The sequence below is a fragment of the Meles meles genome, chromosome 18, assembly GCF_922984935.1.
Source record: "Meles meles chromosome 18, mMelMel3.1 paternal haplotype, whole genome shotgun sequence".
NCBI classification, from domain to species: domain Eukaryota; kingdom Metazoa; phylum Chordata; class Mammalia; order Carnivora; family Mustelidae; genus Meles; species Meles meles.
In genome coordinates, this window is record NC_060083.1 from 11,382,139 (window position 1) to 11,399,398 (window position 17,260).

General features: G+C 64.8%; 1 protein-coding gene across 5 annotated transcripts in view; it reads right to left on the bottom strand.

Annotated features, from left to right (window-relative positions):
* The window catches only part of SPNS2 (sphingolipid transporter 2), a 29,795-nt gene that overhangs the window by 1,504 nt on the left and 11,031 nt on the right, over positions 1–17,260 (bottom strand). Inside the window, exons 2-12 of one of the 5 annotated variants that reach the window (XR_006815996.1) lie at positions 16,350–16,415; positions 8,302–8,438; positions 4,664–4,815; positions 4,426–4,492; positions 3,548–3,690; positions 3,223–3,375; positions 2,943–3,132; positions 2,565–2,630; positions 1,024–1,122; positions 790–953; positions 177–337 (exon numbers count right to left, since the gene is read on the bottom strand). Coding sequence is in view for 4 of the 5 variants with exons in the window: in XM_045986358.1 (XP_045842314.1) it covers positions 177–368; positions 790–953; positions 1,024–1,122; positions 2,565–2,630; positions 2,943–3,132; positions 3,223–3,375; positions 3,548–3,690; positions 4,426–4,492; positions 4,664–4,815; positions 8,302–8,438; positions 16,350–16,415 (1,429 nt within the window). In the remaining variant the exon portion in view is untranslated. Of the gene's footprint in view, positions 1–176; positions 369–789; positions 954–1,023; positions 1,123–2,564; positions 2,631–2,942; positions 3,133–3,222; positions 3,376–3,547; positions 3,691–4,425; positions 4,493–4,663; positions 4,816–5,835; positions 7,122–8,301; positions 8,439–16,349; positions 16,416–17,260 lie in introns of those variants that run through there. The other 4 variants (XM_045986358.1, XM_045986360.1, XM_045986357.1 and 1 more) reach the window with 4 other exon arrangements.

Below are 17,260 nucleotides of genomic sequence, written 5' to 3' on the forward strand. Positions count from 1 at the left end.
CTGCCTGCCCCCCTGACCCAGCAAGTCAGCGCGGGCCACATTTCAAGAGGAAGATGGCCATGGTCCTGGAGTTGGTAGGAGGTGCCTCGGGAGAAGCTGCTCCTGCTTCTGGAACATTCCCTGGGGCCCCCACCCCACCCCTCCTGCCGGGAGCTGCTCAGCCCGCCTGCACTCACGGCCTCAGACTTTGACAGATGCAGGCGGCATCACCAGCTGGTTCACCCTGGGGGAGAGACGGGCGGGGGTCAAGGTGGTGGATCAGCGGCGGCCGGGCCCGGGCACTGCTCTGGCACATCGCATCTCGGGGGCCGGCTGGCCGGACGTGCCGGGCAGGGACCTCGTCAGCCCCAGGGGAAGGTGGGAGAGCCCAAGGGTGGGGAGAGGAGATAGAGGAGCAAAGAGGAGAGAAGAAAGAAGTCAGAAAACCAGAGGAGGATGCGGACCAACTACTCAGCCCCCCTCCCTGAAAGCCTGTCCCCAGCCTGGGCGTGCGAGCCGTCCACAGCCCCTCCTGCAGGCTGGACAGACAGGGATCCCTCTGGCAATCCTGGGGGGCCAGGGGACCTGCTAGCTATCCCCCTCCCACAAGCCTGGGCAGTCGGGACCCACATGTGCCAGCTGTCCCCAACCCACCCCCCAGCCCTGCAAGCCCGGGCAGCCAAGGGACCCTCCTGAAAGCCTGGGTGGCTAGGGGACATGCATGGGCCAGCTGTCCCCCTCCCGCAAGCCTGGGCCACAAGGGGACCCCATGTGTCCCCCGCCAGCAGGTGCCCGACCCCGCCCACTCACTGCTGCTCAGCCTTGGCGCGGTCGCCGAGGAAGAAGAGGGCTGTGGCGAGGAAGAACATGCCGCCCAGGACCACCACGAAGGGGCAGAGCATGAGCGCATAGCCCAGGCTCAGGAACTCCCAGAGTGGGGAGTCCTTGGTGCTCTGGCGGATCAGGTCCGAGATCTGTGGGGGCGGGAGCGGGTCAGGGGGCGCCTTCCACCTCATGAGGCCGCCCCCAGCCGCCGGTACTCACAAAGCCGATGAGGTAGGGGCTCCCGGCGTCCCCCAGCAGGTGGGAGGTGAAGCTCTGCAGGGCGACAGCCGTGGCTCGTCTCGTGGGGATGACCACATACTGCAAAGAGGCCACAAGTCAGATGCCAGAGGGCACAGCGACCAGCCGCGTCCCTTGGGTCCCCATACTCCTAGGGTCCCTGGGAACAGGCTGCCTGAGGTTTTGCCCTGGGTGTGTGGCCGGGAACCTATGCGGGGGTCACAGGAAACGGAGGCCTGGCACACGGACGACACGGGGGCTGCGGCACTGGGGCTGCGGCACTGGGGCTGGAATCCATAAGCCGAAGACCATGCTGGTTCCCCTCCACGAGGACATGGCAAGGCCCAGGCTGGTCTGCCTGGGGCGGCCCTCACCCCGATTCCCCGCTGCCCCCAGAGCCAGGAGCCCCCCCAGGCTAGGTAGGTCCTCCGAAGCCTCAGAGCAGCGGTGGGGGGGCAGCCCACGGGTCTCCTCCTTACAGGGCTGGGGGAGGGGCAGCTGGATCCGATGGGACTGCGTGGCCCCGTTTCCAGCAGTGATCAGTCATGCAACTGTGACAATAAAATGGGACAGGATTTCCCTGGGACCCAGACCCTGCCAGCAGCTGGGGCTGCCCCCGGGGGCAAAGGCAGGCACGGGAGTCCCACCCAGCACCACAGACTTGCTCCTCCCTTCACTCTCCTGGCTCCACGTGAGCCCAGGGCTGTCAGGCACCCCCAATCCTACCCATGGATGGAGGGGTGGCCCCCCAGTGAAGCAGGGTGGGCTTCCTGGAGGAGAAAAGCCAGTAGGAGGCCCCCACGCCAGGCCAACTCTGATCCCCTGGGCTGTCCCATAGTGTGGCCCAGACCCCAAGTGACATCCCTCTCCCGCCTCCCAGGGAGGCCTGCCCTGCTGGCTCTCTCCCCACAGCAGGCCCTGCGCTCCCTTCTCCCAGCCCCTCTTGGCCCTGAGCAGGGAGGATGTCCCCCCAAGCCTCCCCACCACAGTGCCTGCTGCCAGTTATTGGGGCCACACCCCCTCCCGGTTCCTCCCAGGGGCACAGCCCCTGCCGCTGCTCAGACGGCCCTTTGTCCCTGGCTGGCTGGTCGGGCGCCCATTGTTGGCCTGTGAACACCGCCTCTGTCCACCCAGCCCAGCCGCGGGCTCTCAGGCAGGCGCCCCCGGGACCCAGGCTGGGCTGGGAGAGCAGGACCCCTGGAGCTCGGACCGGGTGGGGGGGGTACACACTGGCAGGCTGCACCCCTCAGGCCAGCCTGGCAGTGCCAGCCTCCCAGCCACGCGGAGCCTGCCGACACCCCTCCCCCATCCGGCCCCAGCCTATCCCTCTGCTCTCCCAGGGCTCGGCTTTCAGGCCCCGAAGCCTGGTCCCTTCCCTGCCTCCAGGCCCACCTCCCCAGCTTGCCTGGCCTTCTGTCCATCCCCCACAGGCCTGCCAGCCTTCAACCTCTTCACCACCCCCTCCAGCTGCCCCAGGAGTCCAGAAGCCTGGCTTGGCGCAAGGGAACCCCGGCCGGCCTCACCATGAGGATGTCCGCGGTGATGGCCCAGTTAGAAAAGAGCAGTGTCTCCCCAACAAAGATGCAGATCTGTCCAGGAGAGACCACAGCGGCTATCAGGGCCCTCCACCTGGGGGCTGGCAGGGAGCCCCCCAGGCTTCCCACCCCTCCCCGGGGCCTACATGTCAGGGCACTCAGGCTCCCAGGACTCTGCAGAATACAGAGGGACCTCAAGGCAGGCTGGCAGCTCGAAAAGACACCCAGGGCCCTGGACAGAGCAGGGGGAAGGGCGGGCAGTCGACGAGGGCCTCCCCGTGGGAAGGAGCCCCACAAGCCAGACTGCACTTCCCACACCCTCGGCCCACCCCCACCCCCCATGCGGGCGCCCCCCGCCGCACTCACGTAGGCGCCCACGATGCTGCTCTTGGCCGCCACAAAGATGAGGCAGATGAAGATGGCGGAGCCCAGCATGCCCACCGCGCACACCAGCGGGTCGGCCCTCTGGGTCCGCAGGCGACACCAGCGCGTGGCTCCCGCGCCCGTGAGCACTCCCAGAAAGCCAGTGAAGCAGGTGATGGCCCCGAAGATGAGGCTGCGGGGACAGAGGGCAGGGGGCCTGGGTCGGTGCGGGCGGCGAGCCGGGGCAGGAGGACCGCCGCCCGCGCCCCCGGCCCGGCCCCACCTGTCCTTGGCCCCGCACGGGGGGCTGCTGCACGTCTCCGCGGTCTTCTGCACGACCTGCGCGCGGTGCAGGTACAGCGGGATCCACATGCCCAGGGCTCCGGTGGCGAAGGACACGGCCGACGTGGCCAGGGAGGAGAAGACGTAGCTGCGACTGGAGAGGGGCAGGGGCAGCGGCACTGAGCGAGGCCCCCGAGCCTGTCCCTGCTGTCCCCATGCACTCAGGCTGCAGGGGTGAGGGGCACTGGCCCGTGGGCAGCCTGGCAGGGAGGGTCCTCCGCCCACCCAGGGCCCCTGCCCGCCAGAGCCCTCCCGGCTGCACTCACTTGCGGATCAGGGCTTTCATGTCACGGAGCCACGAGCTGTGCACCCTGACCTGCCCCCCGAGCTGGTCGGCGTGGCCTCTCTTGGTTGCTGGGACCAGGATGAGGATGAGCGTGCCTGTGATCATGCCCACAATGGGCGATACCTGGTGGGACGGGAGCACGAGCTGGGACCCCAGGCCCCTGGGCGTCATCTCTCCACTGAGCTCCCCGGGGGCTCCCGCTGGGCTGTCCAGGGGAGAAGGAGGATGGACGGACGGAGAACGAACAGACTGCGGGATGAGTTAAAGGGTGGAAGACAGAAAGACGGATGGTGGACAGGACAAGGACCGACATGCAGAGGGACCGACTCTGGAGCCAGGAAGAGGGTGGGGGCCCGGGTGTGTTCCCGCTGCTGATCAGGAGGTGCCCACGCCGTCATCCCCGAGGGCAGCCGAGGTCGGGAGCAGAGCCTCTGGGACACCCGCCCCCACCCGCTGGACAGGCCCATCCCCACCCCCCACATGCGCCCCCATCAAGAAATTCCACGGAGGCTGCTTCCTTCCTGCTTTTGAGGAAAAAACACTTTGTCTTAAGCTTCCGTTCCTCCGCTGGACGGGGCATCTCTGTTTCCTCTGATCGCGCCGTCCTGGGGCCTTTGCCGACTTGCCTGAACCCTCGCTCGGGGCAGGAAGGGACTCCAGACCCCGGGGGCCCCCACCCCGGTAACCCGGGGCTGGGCTGGAACGGGATGCGCCCTCGCAGACCCAGAGCGTGCAGACACGCGGGAGGCCATCCCTTGTCCTGTCCGAAAGGGCCCGGCTCCCCCACGCCCCCAGTATGCTGGTCTCAGGGGGCGAGTCCCTGGGGACCCTAGGCGGGGGCTGCGGCGGTGTCCTTACCCGGAGGGCCCAGTGCCAGTCTCCGGCTGCCTGCTTGACGCTGGAGCCCGTGATGTAACCCAGGCCGCTGCAGAGGAGACGGCACGGTCAGGCCGCAGGGGGAGGTGAGGGGTGCCCACCGGTGTGTGAGGCAGCATCCACCCCCCACCCCGGCCCCCTGCTGGCGTGGCCCAGAGGACGGCCGCCACGTGGCTGGGTCATGGAGTCCCAGCCTCGGGGAGAGGGGAGGGGCCCTCACCTGCCCAGCGGGATGGCGAAGTAGAAGACGGACAGCATGAGCGTGCGCGTGTTCTTGGTGAAGAGGTCGCCGATGATGGTGGGCGCGATGGTGGAGTAGCTGGCTTCTCCCAGGCCCACCAGCCCCCGGGACAGGACCAGCAGCCAGAAGTGCTGCAGGAGGGCAGACAACGTGGGCTCCCCTCCGTGTCCAGGCCGGGGCAGCAGGCAGCGGCTGAGCCGGGCCCCAGCTGCTCTGGCCGGGATGGCTGCAGGGAGACGGCCACGCGTGTGGCCCAGACGGACTCCCGGTGTCTGCCCTGCCTCCCCCGCAAGGGCAAGACCTCCTGCCTGGGCCCTGCCCCACCTCGGGAGCCACACGGCCCCCCTCACCCCCAAGCCAGGCAGCCGGTGGGCTCCGTGCTCACCCCCCCCACACACACACAGATCAAAGAGCGAAGCCCAGCTGAGCCGGGCAGGGAGGGGCCGTGCCAGCTGCCAGGGGTCCTCCCCTTTGATGTGGACCCAGCCCCTCCGTCCCCCCGGCGGCCCAGGGCCTGAGAACCCAGCCCGGTCATCTTTCCCCGGCCCCACCCTGACCACCCATCCGGCCGGCTTCGCCCACACGCTGCCCTCCTCCGGGTCTCCCGCTTCCCTCCCTCCATCCGGGCCCGCCCCCTGCAGCGCCAGACGCCCGTCCAGCCCCGCGCCTTGCCTCCGTCTCTGTGTCCCCCACACCCTCGGCGCAGCCTGTCTCTCCGGGGCTCCGCGGCCCGGTGCCTTCGCCTACTTTGCTGCTGGCTTGTCCTGATGTCCACGAACATGTAGGGATCGTGCGTTTGGACCCTTGACGACATGCGTGGCGAGCGTCGTGTGTCACCTTCCTTCTACTCTGATCGCGGGGTCTATGTGACCCGATGCTCTCTGGCCCGGCAATGGCCCCCGCTGGCCTCTGGACTGCGCACCTCGCTCGGGAAGGCCTGCCCCGCCCGAGACCATGACAGTGCTCCCTACTGCGCCGTCTGCTGGGTCTCAGAGATCTCCTCATTGCCCTTGGCTCCGGAGCGCAGGGGCCATCCCACGTCCCCCCAGAAACCCGTGACACAGCACTCCATTCGCGCCACGGCCCCACCTCGTCCCCACGCACCGGACACCGAACGGCCCGTGTCCCCCGTGTGCATTCAAAACACGCACCTCAAAGCGTCCGTCCCATGCCCCTGCCCCACACTTCGCCTGCCCTCCTTCACGCACTCCGGAGGCCCGTTCGCTCGGCTTGACGCAGAGGCGCTTCACGGTCCCGCTGCCGAGTCTCTCTCCGGGAACGCACCTGCTTCGTCCTGCGTGTCCCCCTCCTGCTCCAGCCCCTCACGAGCGCCGTGCCGCGCCGTGTCCATGGGCCGGGGTTGCTCTCCCGGGCACGCAGGCGGCTGGGGCGCACGTGGCAGGCTCCGCGGAATCCTGGCGCTTTGCTCTCCGGAGGGGCCCCGTCACCGCACCCGTGGCAGCTTTGATCACACTTGGTAGCGGCCGCCTTCCTCACTGCTGCCCATCGGAGGGGTGTGAAACGGCATCTCATTGTCGCGGCGATTTGCATTTCCCCGGGGACGGGAGTCAGGCACAAGCTCCTCCTGGAGTGGCGGCCTTCTCCACCCTCTGCCCGCTGTCCTGCCAGGTTCTTCGACCTTCTCACGCGGATTTATGGTTCTGGACTTTTACACTCTGCTTTCCACTCTATTTTCATCTGTCTGGACTGATTTTGCGAGACGGTCTCCCTTCCATCCAGACGGACTGGCAGCGTGGCCCGAGCCGCGTGTGGCGCACCTGTCCCCGACCCTGGGCCCCCGCGGGAGGGCGTCTCTGTCGGCCCACTGTGTGGGTTAGCATAGCGCACCGTGGGGACCGACGGGGCGAGCCCCTTCCACGGTCACTTCTCACTGGGTTCTTGGCTGTTCCTGGGTGTTTCTTCTGCCAAATCAACTTCAGAATCACACCACCAAGGCCATGGAGAACCCCCATGGGGCTCGGACCGGGAGTGCAGGAGTCCACAAACTGGGGTGACCCGTCTGTCCACCTCCGCCCACCCTCCTGCACCCCCAGAGCTGCCGGCACGGCGGTCCCAGACTCACGGCTTCATCCCAGAAGTGGCGCGGTGGGTCAGAGGACCAGGGCCCTGGCCCTGGCTCCAAAGGCCCCCAGGAAGCATCTGGTCCATGCCCCATTTTTGACTGTGACCCATAGCCCACCAGTACCTGATCCTCCTCCAAGAAGCTGGACCCCAAACCTGCTGGATTTCTGCCTCTTCTCTAGCCTCTCCCCAGTCCGTATCCATGTGACTCACCCCTGCCCTCAGGACAGAGACCAGACCCTCTAATGAGGCATCCGAGGTTCTCCATGACCTGGTCCCTGCCTTCCTTTCCGGCCAAAACACTCTCCTTGTTTGGGGACCTGCCCACACACCCCACCATTACTGCTGCCGTGGGTTTGTGCCCTCTGCCTATCCCACCCACCAAAAAGCCTCACCTCCCTGCCTGCCTTTCCAGCTCAAATCCCACCTCCTCCAGGAAGCCTTCCCTGGCCCCATGGATTTCCAGGGACTACTGTCTCCTCGGTGAGAACTCTCAGCCCTTTGCACATCATGAAGGCTGTGAATGTGGGGCCCCACCCCGTCTTCTCACACCCAGCCTGCGTGCTCCCGAGGACAGGGAACGGGTCTTCTCCTTTATGCCCGAAGCTGAAAGCTCCTGGAAGACAGACCCTGGTTCTCTCCTTCCTCTGTCCTCCTCCATGGCAACCGCCACGCTCGTGTCCTTCCTCTGCTGGAACACGCCTAGTGATGGGAACTCACTCCCTTGCAGAGCAGCGTGTCTCCCTCACGGAAGAGAGGACAGAAACTACTGTTTGCTGAACCCGCCATGTTCCAGGCTCTGGGCGCAACGAAACTTCAAGCTGAGAATTCCTTCCATTCCGCAGATGCAGAGACTGAAGCTCTCCAGGTCACAGGGCTGAAGGGACCACGGGGTCGGGACATTCAGACTCAGGACCGTGGCAGCTGGTGGAGAAACATCTTTCTTATGTGGAGGTGATGCCGGACGCCCTTGAACTCTGACCCGAGCAGTCAGATGGTTACTGGTCAAAGCAAACTATGTACGGGATGCCTGGTGGGTCAGTCAGTAGAGCACATGTTTCCTGGCCTCGGGGTCATGAGCTTGAGCCCCAACTTGGGCACAGAATTTACTTAAAAAAAAAAAAAAAAGTGAACTGTGCAAGGCACAGAGAGGTGCAGTGACTCACCTGGAGTCACACAGCAAGATGATGGCAGAGCTCGGACTAGAACCAGAGGGCCCTGACTCCTAGACCGGAAGGTTCTGCTGTCCCTTGCCTCCTCCCTGAATCAGAGGCAGCTCGGAAAGAGGAGGCCACGCAGGGCTCCAGGTCCCCCGGCTCTGGCCAGCACGGGGAAGGCCGTGTCTGCATGACCCGCTTACAAAAGTACCCGAGACCCCTCAGCCCACTGCACTTGGAAGACAGAGGCCTGGGGCTCCAGCAGAGGCTGCCACCCCCGTCCAGAAGAAGACAGTCAAGGAGAGGCGGCGGCCCTGGAGGGAGCAGGCATGCAGGGGGACTGCGGGGACGCCGGGAAGGAAGCCCGACAGGCCTCACCTGCTGGGGGATGAAGGAGCTGGAGAAGGTGACTGCGGACCAGAAGAAGATGCCACAGCTGAGGATCACCTTCCTGTTGAAGCGGTCCCCCAGGTAGCCGAAGACGGGGGCGGCCACCATGAAGCTGCAGATGAACACTGCACGGGAGAGGGAGAGCATGACGGGGTGCGCGTGGCTGCAGCCAAGCCTGGGGTCCGGGGCCCAGAAGGGGTGGGGGGGTCCTACAGCCCCACTCGGTCCAGTGGGCAGCCCTCGCGGAACTCGCCAAACAGTGAAGATGGATTTGTTGAGTGTGGTACGTTCCAGGAGCCGTGCCGGGAGCTCACCACCCGGCATCACGGGTGTGCCCCAGCCCATCGCGCCTCGCAGAGGTGGGGAAACAAGACTCTCCCAGGGCCCCACTGGCAGCCAAAGTCCCGTACGCTTTGATCCCGACTCCGGAGCCTGCTCCTTGCACCTCCCACACTGCTGCCCTTATTAGCCTTGGGAAAGAGGGTCGGAGAGGGGAAGGGACCTGCAGGTCACAAAGCAGGGTACAAGCGGGCCTGGAGCCCCAGTCTCTCACCCTCACTCCCAGCGGGCTGTAGATGCTACCCTGACCTCCACAAACACGGCCTTTGTTCATTCACTCATCCTTCCATTCAATGAAACAGACAAAAATTCCCGCCCTCTTCAGCAGGAGAAACCGAAGATCAAACAAAAACTGGTGTGTCAGATGGTGACAAGTGCCAAGGAGGGTAACGGGGCAGAAACAGGAGACGGGAAATATGTGTCTGAGAGACAAAGCAGGGGCTACAACTTCAAACAGAAGGGTCAGAGGAGGGGACACTTCAGCACAGTCCTGGAGGAGGTAAGAAAACAAATCATGTAAACACTGGGGCAAGAACAGCAAGTGCAAAGGCCCTGGGGCAGGAGTATGCTTCGTACATCTGAAGAACAGGGAAGAGGCCAGAGTGGCTGGAGCAGAGGGATGGGGGTATGGGGGGAGAGGCCAGATGGAGCAGGGCCTCGCAGCCCAATGTGGTGACTGTGGTTTCCACGGCTGAGAAGGAGAACACTGGGGGATGCGGAGCAGGGCAGCGACGCGACCTGGTTTTACTCTTCCAGAACAAGAGAGCAGCGGCGTCTCCAAGGACTCCGTGGGGACGCCGCTGCCAGCACCGGGCTGGGCCTTGGGGCCCCAGGTGGGACAAAGAGGCCCAGCCGGGCAACATAGACCCTAGGGGCCAGGGGTCAAGGCCGCTCCTCCACGCCTCCCCCAGTAGACCGTCCCACAGCTGATGGGCAGATGGCCAGACAAAAGCCAGGGGTGGGCAGATGAGGTGGCCAGTTGGCCGGGCTCTGACCACCAGGCCAAGTGTGCAAGCAGGCTTGGTGTCTCCCTCAGACCTGATCTGGGCAGAGGCAGGCGGGAAGAAGAGAAAGAGGGCGGCGGGAAGGAGGGACGAGGAGATCGCGGGGATAGGGCTGGGTTGGGGGAAGGGGACAGTCTCCCCCTCGTCCTGGTGAGCAGGATGGTGAGCGTGTGGCTGCTGGGGACAGAGCCAGCATCGAGGGCCATGGGTCTGGGCACCAGAGACCGTCCATGGGCCCAGAGTCCGCTATTCCTTCCCAGCTGGGTGACCATGGACAGGCCTCCACCTCTCTGTTCAGGGCCATACTGGTGGCTTTCCAAAACAGTGGGGGTGTGGCGGGGGCCCCGACGGGTGGGGCTTGCCAGCTGGCGTGGTGCAGAGACGCCCACCACGGCTGGGCTGACCTCAGGCTGCCGGAGTCGGGGGAGGCATGCACCACACGCTTCCTTCCGCCGAGCGGGGCAAGGGCGGGCCACAGCCTCACCAACACGGGGACTGCAGGAGGCTGCAAAGCGGGGAGGGAGGGAGGGGTCTGGGTATCTGCTACGTCAGTTCTGAACGCAGGATGCTGAACCCTGGGTCTGCACGATTTAGCCACTCCTGGTGGCAGTGTGCAACCACCGGCTCACACAACTCCTGAAACTCCAACAGCAGCCTCTCACGTGCCAGCCTCCTCTTCTGTAAAACAGAGATAAAACTGCAACCCCGGGGTTGCTCAGAGAGCGGGGTAAGATAGCACCCGAGGAGCCTGAAGCCACGCCCCGCACAGGGCCCTCAGCCTCGGTCGACACTGGGCCCTTGTTTAGGTTCGTCAACACAGAAATTACTTCCTCATATCTAGAAAAAGAATTTTCCTGCTGGGCCTGCCTCCCAGGACCTGCCTGAGATCAGACCAGGATGTGGGCCTCGTCAGGACTCACACATATTAGGGGAGGAGAAGGAACCGTTCCCTCTGTGCCTGTCTGCCCTGGGAGCCGGGGGGGCGGGGGGTAGGCAAAAAGAATCAGATCAAGAGTGGCCCCTGTCCATGGGTTGCCCTGTTGGAAACCAGTGAGGAGGGCAAGGATCGTGAGGAGAGGCTTCGTGGAGGTGGTGACACCAGAGGAGGGCTCTGAAGGGTGCATAGGAGTTTACCAGGATGATAATACTTCAAATAAAGACTATTCTTACTTCACCAGTCTTAGAAGCAATACCGCAGGAAGGTGAAGGTGGCAGGGTGCTTCCCGTTACCAAGAACCTCGCTTCCCATTAGCGGGCCCGAGCACACGCCTTGGACCTAAACACCAGTGACCTCACTGCCCCTGACGCTTCTCTTCACCCCACAGGAAGGTACAGAGGCCAAAAGGAGTGAGGTCATACAGCTCAATGGCGGCCAAGCCAGAGGTTAAATCCCATTTGTCTAACCCCAGGGTCCTCGCTCTGAATCACACTACAGGCCACAGCGCCGGGAAGGGGGACTGCAGGAAGGTGGGCCAGGCCAGAGCAGGGGAAGGTGCTGGAGGAGCCCGTGGACAACCATGACATGTCTGCTCTTCCCCTTCGAGGAGAGGGTGGACGGACCCAAGGGGAGAGCTGCCCTGGGCCATCCCCACCCACCGCCTGCCATAGAGCAGACCTTGGGCTATCTGCCGGCCCGTCTGAGAGGATGGCCGCCCTGTCCTCACAGCCCAGCCCCAGCCGAGCTCCACTGTGTCACCCTGTTCTAGAGCTGGGCCACTGACAGGAGGAAGAACTCGCCCAAAAGGACACAGTGACCCTCCTGAGCCTGCATCCTCGGGGACAAGGGTGTCTGTGGTCAGGAGGGACAGATCCGTCCATCTCTGCAGCCCTCCCCTCTGCTCGGGACAGACAAGAGAGGGGACCCGTCTGGGCCCTCAGGGCGGCATGGGGTTCTGAACACAACCAGGGCAGGGAGAGGAGGGAAACCGCGGCCGGCAGGAGGACCGGCAGAGGACCTGGTCCGTGGAGGGTGTGCAGAGGCTTCTGGCCAGCGGCCACGGGCCGGGGTGAAGCTGGCGGGGCCAGGAGTGTCCCCTGCCCACCACCCCCCGCCCCGCCACCTTCGCTGGAGGAGAGCTTTCTGCGCAGCCAGGCGGCCCCACCCGGTCTCAGCGGGACGGCTTTCCCAGCAGCTCCCACACGAGGACATCCTGTGGTCCGGGTGTGGGGAAGCCCTCGGCAGCTCACGTGTGCTGAGCCCACAGGACGGGGACAATGGGGCCCGTGGGCAGGGAGCCAGGACAGAGGGGGCAGGGCCTCCCTGTGGGACGGGTGGTGCCCCTGCCATGCAGGGCCAGGGAGAGCTCCGGGAGGGGCAGCCCAGGCCCCTGACCTTCTCTGCAGGCCCACACCCAGAGCCCGGGACCACGCTGCTGAGGATTCGGAGCCCCTCTGACCCCACCTGTAGGGCTGCCGAGTCCTTCTCAGGGTGCGCTTGGCCCTGCTGAACTCCAGAAGATGGTCCTGGGGCCAGAGCAGCTGAGGTCTGAGCTGGGGGACCCCGGGCTTCCCCACAGTGGCCCTGGAGCTCGGGTCCAGCCCCCACCGCAGCCTCAGCTGAACGAGGCTATTTTTACAAAGTTCAAATCTGGCCCAACTGTTATTTGGGGAGACTTGCCATCCTCCATCTCCTGTGGGCAGGGGAAGTCACTCAGGCCGGCTCTGCCCACAGGACGTGGCGGATGGAGGCCCAGGCAGCCGGACGACAGGGAGGACCCAGGACAGCTGGCCCCATCACCGCGCAGACTTCCTGCGGAGAGAATGGGAACCACTCCTCCCTCCCGCCGCTCAGGATAGACACTCTGGGCTGGCCCCTCAGGCCTCAGGAAGATGGGTTCTTGGGCCTCCTTGGGAAAGGACCGGGCCGGGGGCAGCCTTGCTGGATGAAGTGGGGAGGGAAAAAGGCCAGAAGGAGACAGCCCCAAGGCAGAGCTGCTGTCTGGTTTCAGTCTGAGCTGGCTCTTCCTCTGTCCCCCGTCCCCACTCTACCCCGACCCCATCCTGGAACATCCTCGTGACCACTCCAACCACAACCCTGGGCTGCCTCCCCTCTCCCATCCACCCCCACACCCAGCCCCAGAGAGAACATCCCGACGCCTCCATCGGACAGGGACCTGCCTATCCCAAAGCCTTCTCTGGCCCCCTACTACCCCAGGACAAGAGCCAGATTCCTTTTGTGACATGACCCTGCCCTCTGCCCAGCCTTCCCTCCCTCCGCTCCCCCACAGTCCAGTCCCTGGAGCCTGAGGCCCGCTCCCCTCCCCCGACTGGCTGCCTTCCAGAGACCCGTCTTCTGATTTGCGAATTTTCTCTTTGACTGGGTCTAATTGCTCCAGTGTTAAATTTCAGTGCCTACCTTTTCACTTCCAGAATTCTGAGCTGAGGTCTTGGAAGGAGCTCCCCGTTCCTCCTCACTAAGGTGCTGCCCCTGTCTTTTAAGTTCGACTCTTTCTGTGCAACCTTGGAAACGGAGCTCACGCAGCTTAGAAGCCCTGAAGGCAGACCTAGTGCCTGTACTTTGCTCAGGGATCAGTTTCCCCATTTTCCAGCCTTGGCTGGCCACCTCCTTGCTGGCTCTGCTCATTTTCTGTTTGACTCTGTCCTTGGCAGGCACTGCCATCTACCTTCCCCAGGGAGCAGCTGGGTCTGTCTCTGGGGGGTCCTACGTGTGGAAGGACCTGGACCCGTCTGGCCCACAGATGTGTGCCCTCACAGACACACTGCCATTGGCCTGGGGGCGCAGCCAGACATCAGGGAGCTTGCCCTGGGCTCTGGGGGGAGACCAAGTCACCCACGTGACACCGGGAGCCAAGGCTGCATGGGCCAATCCTCAGAGCCGGGGAGCCCTGGAGCCGGGGTCCTGGACAGGCAGATAGTCCCATGCATCTGGGCGAGGGCTCTGTGGAGCTTCCTGGTGCCGCTCTCCCTGCTTTTGATGTGTATTTAAAATTCTTCATCGTAAAATGTTTACACTAAAAACACCGTCACAAGCTCCAGCAAAAGATCCCGGCCGCCGGGTGCTCTGGCCCACTTGGCTTCCACACCAGCTCCCACCCTGTTTTCGGGTCCAGGTCTCTGCGTTGGCCTGGGAATCCCCCTGCTCGCTTGGGCTTACAGGCTCAGCTACGTAAGGTAAACATTTCCCGGGCGTATTTCATCCAGCTCAGAGTGGGGGAAGGAAGGTGACTGGACGTCCCACACCCCGAGCAAAAGCCCACTCACCCTGCCGAGCCCCACTCGCATGTCCCCTCCTCCGGGAAGGCCTGCCCACCTGCCCCCAGGCAGAGCTTGCTGCCCCCTTGCTCTGTCCGCATCCCACCCCCAGGCCCCAAGGTGCTCCCTATGCCTGGTGGCGACTGGACATGTTTTCTGTTTCCACTGGAAAGCGGGGACAGAGCCTGGGACAGAGCCCAGCCCAGGGCCTGGCCAGCAGTGGGCTGGGCTGCAGCTGCCCCTCAGGGTGTAGGCTGTGCAGGCTCCTGGTTTCCCAGGGTGGCATGAGCTGTAATCATAGAGGCTGAGCTGCTGCTCCTGCCGGGACTCGGGGCCCGGCTCCCACCTGGCAGCCCTCTGCCCGGGGATTGCCAAAAGCAGGCTCTTCCCAAGCCAGTTCTCAAGATTGGGTCCCGGGGAAACGGCAGGGGCAGGCCCAGGCCTGACCCCCAGCTCCCCTCACTCCGTCTCCGAGCACAGCAGCCCCCGGGGCCCACAGACAAGCAGCAGACTCTGCTTGCGGCCGCGCCCTTGGATCTGGGTGCCTCCACCCGGCTCAGACCTTATCAGGGGCTCAGGGAAGAGACAGGTGCCCGGAGCCCAGGCCTGGTAGCTGATTGGCCTGGTTGCCCACTGAGTCACATCCTGGTCTAGCTTGCCTGGCTTCTAGGCTCCGTGGGCCTGCCCGGTCGCACCGCGGGGCGGGTGTTAAGGCAAAGGTCATGGGGGTACAGACTCTGAGAGACCACCACCCAGAGAGCAGGATGACAGAAGCTCAGACACTGGGGACAAGACCCAGACAAGCCAGTGGCCACCTGTGTGCCCTCCGCACGTGGAGAGTGTGGCACACACAGGGTCCCTATCCCAGGCCCGCAAGTCCTCATGGCTCCTCTCGGCCTCTGCCCCTTCGTCGGGGACATAAAGCTGCAAAGAGAGCTTCTGGGGGTAGCAGCCAGAGACAAGGACGCTGCTGGCTGTTTGTCCCCCTCCAGCCAGGTCCCCAGGGGCCAGTGGGGGCCACCGTGACTTCCCTCTCTCGGCCAGGGAGGTGGCCAAGGGCACATGGCAACAGGCCCTCCCCGGAAGGCTGTGCGGGCCTCAACCTCACCGGTTGGGCTTGAGTGCAGGGAGCCAGGGCAGACCTGGCTCCTGGTCGGTTGGCAAGGCCAAGGCCAGGAGGGGAGGAGACTCGGCCCCGGTCCCCTGGGACTCGGGGGCCACAGAGCGAGGGGCTGGAAAGCTGGGCTGTCTCCTGCCTTCGCACCCCCATCCCCACTACATCTGGCCAAAACACTCCCTTCCAGCCTGAGTGGTGGTTACTGTGGGCTCAGAGCCCGGGAGGCGGGCTGCACCTGTCCTGGGGGTGGCTGGCTGGCTCTGGCCCAGCTGGGAGGCCTGGCAAGAGGGAAGGGCCGGGGACAGGTGTGGGCTCATGTCCTCAGTGCAGTGCTGTGGGCAGTGGTGGGGATTGGCTGCCCTTAGGGCGCCGGACCCCACAGCCCTGCCCCTCACTCAGCTGTCTGTTGGGCTGAGCCCTGTAACCACCAGGCCTTCCCTTTGTGCCCCGAGGACCCTACCTGGGAACGGGCCCAGGCTGCAGGGCCTGGCTGAGTGGTGATGCTCTGGGGGCTCATGGAGGCCACGGAGGCCTGGCACAGCCCTCCCTGGAATGCCACCGAGACAGGTCAGGCAGGTTCCTGGACAGGCCGGCTCCCTCCACCCCGCCCTCCCTAGGGAGCCCGGGCCGGGCAAGGGGTTCACACTCTGGAATGCACACCACGGACTTCCTCCCACACATCTGACCACGACTCCAGGGCCAAAGGGAACTGGAGCCAAAGGAACTGGGCCCTCAGCCACACGGCCAGCTTGGGGTACTGGGTGGGTCAGGCAGGGGCAAAGGACACACGGGCCCAGATAGGCAGGGACAACGGCTCATGGCCTGCCACACTGCCCCAGCCCAAGGGCCGGAGGACATCAGGCCCAGAACTCACCCGGGAGCCAGGCTCTCAGGCCCCTGCCTGGGACTGGCCAAGGGGATTTCCTGCTTTTACATCTGGGAGAGGATTCCCAGCCCAATGGGCAATGGAAGCGGTCAGGGGGTGGGGATGGGGGGAGGGGGTGTGCTGTGGAGACACAGTCACCAAGGCTCCCCTGACACCGTCCTGCGCAACAACCTAACGAAGTCGCTCCAGCAGCCTCAGGCTGGGCCCTGGACCACCGGCTCCCGAGGAGGCCCCAGACCCCAAAGGAAGGGTCACCTCCAGGGCCCCAGACCTGGGCCACACCCCTGTATGTCCCCCCCTCAGACTATTCTTTGTCTGTTTTACAAGAAAGAGGGAGAGGCTCGGAGAGGCTGTCTTCTAGGAGCCTCGGCCGTGAGATGTGGACACGAAGCACACGTTCCTTCCCGAGAGTCAGAGAGAGGCCAGCAGGGAAGGGTCCAGCGGGTATGCTGGGCCTGGCAGGGGGTGGAGGCCTCACCTGACTGCAGCAAGCCGGCACCGCGGTCCTTGACCCCGAAGTGCTGCTGGATGTCCAGTAGGACGCCTGTGAGGGGAAGACAGAGGGTGCTTACACGTCACGTCTGGCCTCCCCACTCCCCCTGAGTCTGCGCCCGGCCCTCTGACCCCAACCCGGCTCCCACCTGCCAGCCTGGAACTCTAGCCCGCCTGTGGCCCTGCCCTCAGGGGAGGCCACAAAGCCCCCGACAGTCACTAAGGAGGCCTTCCAGCCGAGGAGCAGGCAGAGGGGTCCAGGCCGCCCTCACACCTGCTCCCCTGAACATGCACATGCCCGCCCGGCTGTCCTCGGGGTGATCCCCAGCACCCCCACTCTCCCGATACCAGAGCTGAGGCGTGGAGGGAAGAGGGCGGGACTCCAGGCTTCTTGGGGGGAAGGGGACCCCTCGAGGCCATGCCGGCCCTTCTCCCAAGTCCCAGCCATTTCTACTCTCCCACGAGGACTCGACGTGTCGGGGGCGAGCGGCGGTGCAGGGGCACAAGCAGGAGAGCTACCGTCAGCAGCAGCCGCGGGCGGACAGCCACGGCCGCACGGGCCAGCCAGCACCTGGATGCCACTCCCTCTCCCAGCACTCCAACGGGCTCCTGAGCCAGGAGACCCCCAGCCCTGCTTCTCACGGAGGACCCCCGGGGGCTGGCCCCCTACACATGTGCACGGAGAAGGAACAGGGAGAAAAGAGGAGAAGCCCCCACGCCGAGATGACTGGGCCTGCCTCCAGGAGACCACTGGCCCTCACCACGATGATAGTGAGGACGACGGAGCCCACCTCCGTGCCGTAACCGGTTTCGGGGTTCAGGCCCCACGTGACCCTATGAGCCTGGTCCACAAGGCCAGGACTCTCCCCCACCCCCAGACAGACAGGGAAACCGAAG